Source organism: Etheostoma cragini, chromosome 14, assembly GCF_013103735.1.
Source record: "Etheostoma cragini isolate CJK2018 chromosome 14, CSU_Ecrag_1.0, whole genome shotgun sequence".
Classification (NCBI taxonomy): Eukaryota; Metazoa; Chordata; class Actinopteri; order Perciformes; family Percidae; genus Etheostoma; species Etheostoma cragini.
In genome coordinates this window covers 8605428-8610180 of record NC_048420.1, presented here as the reverse complement: position 1 = coordinate 8610180, position 4753 = coordinate 8605428, and the positions used below count along the sequence as shown (strand labels likewise).

General features: G+C 44.1%; 1 protein-coding gene across 1 annotated transcript in view; it reads left to right on the top strand.

Moving 5' to 3' along the window:
• Nucleotides 1-1024: 1024 nt before the first annotated feature.
• Nucleotides 1025-4753, top strand: part of tspan13b (tetraspanin 13b) — a 7288-nt gene continuing 3559 nt past the window's right edge. The window contains exons 1-3 of the mRNA XM_034892765.1: nt 1025-1249; nt 2678-2845; nt 3267-3374. Coding sequence (XP_034748656.1) covers nt 1187-1249; nt 2678-2845; nt 3267-3374 — 339 coding nt within the window. The 5' untranslated portion in view covers nt 1025-1186. The remainder of the gene's footprint in view (nt 1250-2677; nt 2846-3266; nt 3375-4753) is intronic.

Sequence of the window (4753 nt, the reverse complement as noted above, 5' to 3'; positions counted from 1 at the left end):
TGTGTGTGTGTGTGTGTGTGTGTGTGTGTGTGTGTGTGTGTGTGTGTGTTTCAGAGGAAACAACAGTGCGTCTGTGTAGCCAATCAGCAGGCTGGATGCACCGAAGTCCATCCCTCACTGAGTCATGCGCTGAGCAGGAATCAAGTTCAAGCAGATGATCACACTAACACCCGAATTTCATAATAAGAGCATGAAATTTCCAGTACGGTGCATTGACCAAATCCTGAGAGACGTGCCAGTGTTTAAATCCATTTCACTGAGGAAGGATTCTTAATAAGCATTTTTATTTAAATAAAAAGTGGTTGATAGCTCTGCTCCAAGTATCTGCATATGTTGAGACTTTAGAATTAAATACTTGTCTTGCTATGTGTGCTGAGTGGCTGGAAACAGCCTTGGTGCTGTCGTACCACAGTTACTGCCCATTCATGGATCATCAGCTGGGTGGAAAGTGTAGAGGACAGCAACACAGACTGACTCTTCAAAAGAGGTCACCAAATCATTTCTATAAATGTCCCTGAGGTTAAGGTGATGTCAGCCTGGACAGGATCCGTGATCTGTCTTGTGCACATCCATCTCAAAGACATTACCATGCAGGCTACTGAGACCGCATCGCATGCAAAGCAAACATAAGCAAGTGTTGTAACTGAGTTATAATCTTTTCTACAGGCAGTTAGCCTACTGTATAAAGGTGCACACATGCTCAGTAGCCTACGTATGCATGCACTAAATGGAGAGATGTCAGAGGGAGGGGGAGGCCCATGGAACCCCCAGTTGGGTGTTTGGTACCTTGCTCATGAGCACCTTGGCAGAGCCCACTAGGTGAACCGGTACCTCTCCAGTTACCAGTCCATAACCATACTTTGGTACGTATGGGGACTTGAACCGGCGACCCTCCAGTTCCGGTAAGCAGCTTAGAGAATGAGGAGGGTAGCCAGGCTAGGTCCTACTGAAGTCAAGTTTACATCCAAACTGTTCAATGACATGCCTTTATTTTGAAGGCTAAACATGTAACTTCCGGTACACTCCGGGTTCTTACTGTTATCCCGTTCTTTCCAGGTTAGACCTGCTGCTGAGTGACCGTCTATTCCTGCGGGCTTTTGTTTGTCTGGATTTTATCTCTGGAGCCGAAATATTTATTGAAACGTTTTTTTTTAAGGGTTGATTCTATTTTTTTTATTTGAGCAAGATGGGCTGCGCCGGATTCACCTGCTCCAAACACTCCCTGTGCGTGCTCAACATCCTCTATGTGGTGAGTAGCGCACATACCCTAACCGTTACCATATGGGTTCTAACAGACACTGATCTGCTCTCATCAATGATTCACCGTGGAACCAGGAGCACATTCTCACTGTATCCATCACATTCAACTAATAACTAACAAATGAACAGACCATAATCTGACAAATTATCCAGCTGCCTGCTTTCATTACAGATGGGAGCCCAGCCTTTAATGCTGACATGGTTTCCTTCCAAGACATTTTATTGCATTACAGAGAACATCCTGTCCTGTCTGTCAGCTCTTATCACCACTGCTTTATCAACCTCAACCATAGGAGTGTGTGTGTGTGTGTGTGTGCGTCCAACAAGGTTTTATTCCATAGTTCAAATGTGTCCCAATCATGGTGTCAGAATGATGTCATTCGCATTATCCGTTATCTGTAGATAAACTTCATGAAAGGGTAATAAAGCACTACTAAACTGCCACGTTAAAGGATGAGTTCGCATTTTTTTCAAGTCAAGACTTTAATGCCCATTGAAGGTGTTATAGCTGGCTGTAAGTGTTCCTCGTTTCCATACCGGCAGTGTACAGAGCCCTTCGGATGCATTCTGATGCAGTGACTGGGGATACGATCCACAGTAGCCCTCAGTGCAAATGCATTGGAAAGAACAGTTGAAGCTAATGTGAGGCTTAGGGCTGGGTAGCGTTCAAAAAGGTACCGAAACCAATACCATAACTTTGGTACCGGCCCCTAAACAATCCTTTTTTTCAATACCAATTCTCAAAAAGAAATTACAACATTACACATTATGGCAGAAATATATTTTTAATTTTTTTTTCTCCAACTGTGTCAGCCCATCTCTGTGTGACGTAAAATTTCTTCCCGCGTGTCTTTATGATGTGTGAAGTTAGACAGCCAATCACAAACATTATTAGATCTTGGTAGAAGCATGCTGCATGCCTATTGGCTTACTGACAGCGATGAGATTTATTACTAATTTCCCTAGAGGCCTAGATCCCGAGGCTAGATTCATTTTTTATTGGAAGCTGCCTGATACTTTTAAACTTTCTTACACTCTGCAGTGCTACTATATTTCTAGTCATAGTTCTATCATTCTAATTGTTACCATAATTGCCACTGTTCATCATACCAACTGCTAAAATGATAATGAATCCTATTTCTGTATATCTGTATCTGTGTTTCTGTGTCCCAACCGCCAGCGGCAGATGGCGGCCCACCAAGAGCCCGGGTCTGTCCGAGGATTCTGTCTGTTTAAAAGACGTTTTTCCTCGCCATTATTGCACCAAATGCTTGCTCTTGGAGGGAGTTGTTGGGCCTTTGTAAATTACAGAGTTTGGTCTACACCTACTCGATTGGGAAAGTGTCCTGAGACAACCCCTTTTGTGATCTAACACTATAAATAAAATGTGTGTGTGTGTGTGTGTGTTTGTGTGTAGATGGTGAGCCTGCTGATGATCGGCATCGCAGCATGGGGCAAGTGTTTGGGTCTGGTCTCCAGTTTCCAGGTGGTGGGGGGCATCATCGGTGTGGGCGTCTTCCTGTTCTTCGTGGCGCTGGCCGGCCTCATCGGGGCCATGAAGCACCACCAGGTCCTGCTCTTCTTTGTATCCTTCCCAATGCTCCTGCTGGGTGATGCACAGAGGCAATAATAATCACAAGACAGTGACTACAAATGCTGGCTGTAGTAGTTCATGTCATAGCAGGGCATTCAAATTCTAAAAGTAACAAAGTGTAGCATATGGACATAAACACTATTCTATGGATCTGTGAATTGTCTTGGTAATGAATAAGCTTATGTTTTGAATCTACTTCTGTACTCTCTTCAGCTCAGTGTTTTGGAAAATCCATTTCCATTCATATATGCATGTGCAACAGGATCCCAATCAGTGTCGTGTTTCCCACTGTGCTCAATGAGCCGGAGACAGCAGCCCTGCTAACCCCTCCACTAACACACAGTGGCCGAGGCTCAGGAACACAGCATGATGATGTGTGCATTGATTGTTGCTCCTTGACAATGAAGCTCAGTACATGATTGTCCTGTTCATGGTGTTTATTGTGCAGTTCTCTGTTTCCAGTGCCTGCTTAGCCATCAACAGAGAGCAACAGGTAAGATCAACCGCTTCCCTTTCTCCATAACAGCAGCTTTTAGCAGGAACTCCTACAGTATAATGCAGCTGTACAAGACTGAGCACACACACACACTCAATTCTTGAATTTGGCCACTCAACTGATTTCACCACACATTTTGGCAAACTGGTCCATCATGCTTTGGCTTTATATGCTTCCTTCTTTTCTGTTCAATATTAACGCACATTTGCCCTGTTTGTCCCTGTTTGCATTTCAACACTCGCTGTTATCCAGTAGCTTTCTCTCCATTGCTGCTCAGTCAAGCATCACTTGCTATTCCACAATGTTTTCCTTGTCAAGTCAATTCATCTATATAGCACAGTTTGCCATCCGGCGGTTGACCAACGTGCTTTAGAGAGAAACTGAAATGACAAATCCCCCATACCTAAAAGACAGAAAGACAGAGAGAGGAACACCCAACGGGCAGGGGGCTGATGGAAGCACAGCCTGCACCAGGCCACAGGAGAGTATCCTACACTGCATAGCACCATGTTCAGTGGATCTAAATCCTAATCTTCTCCTGTTCCATTCTCCGGGGAACCTACTCCGAGAAATGTGTCCTTTTTGTGGCTGAGTTCTCTTTGTTATGTTTAAGTGTTTAATGGTGCTTAACGAAAGTAGCCTGACTTAAACTTCCCTGTTTGTTAATATTAGCAGCCTGATGTGTTGATTTTTTCTTGGAGTAAGTGAAACGCATTCTGTGCCATGTAGGATATGATCAAGTTAAGTAGAAGAGGACAAGGCAGGATGAGAGGCAGTGTTTTAAAATTCTTTTTAACGTGGAACATGTTTCCTCTTTTTTGGATTCCGGTCTTGTTGGAATCAAGGTAGACGGAGAGGAATAAAATGCACACAGGTGATTGGCAGGGATCATCTTCATCTTCTCTAGTGTAAGTGATAAATTGAGAGCTTTAATAACGCTGAGAGATTAGAACACCTCTTTATGACACACTGTATAAAAAGATCCATAGTTAACAGTGTGAGGCAGCTAAAGCACCCAGCTCTAGAAATGGGACACAGTCCAACACTTGACTGGCCGCAAGAAAAGATGGTCGGACTGAGTGTACCACCATAAATATTCTTTTCATTCTGCTGAATGTATACATTTACTATTTAAAATGTTGTTTAGGTTTCTACTTTCCAGTTGTGCAGGTGGCATACTGGACCGTGGTTGGCTTCCAAATTGTGATGACATAACTCAGGCAGGTAGGCTCAGGTGTGAGATTTAAGATGAGCGCAGAGAAACTTTCAGCCTTGTGTCACAGTGCCCAGACCGACAGCATCGTGCACACTGAAAGCTCATCACCACGCGCGCACAAAGCTAAACTAGACTAGCTCAGAGTGAGACGCATTACTGAAGACATCTACACCAGGGGGGGGGGGGG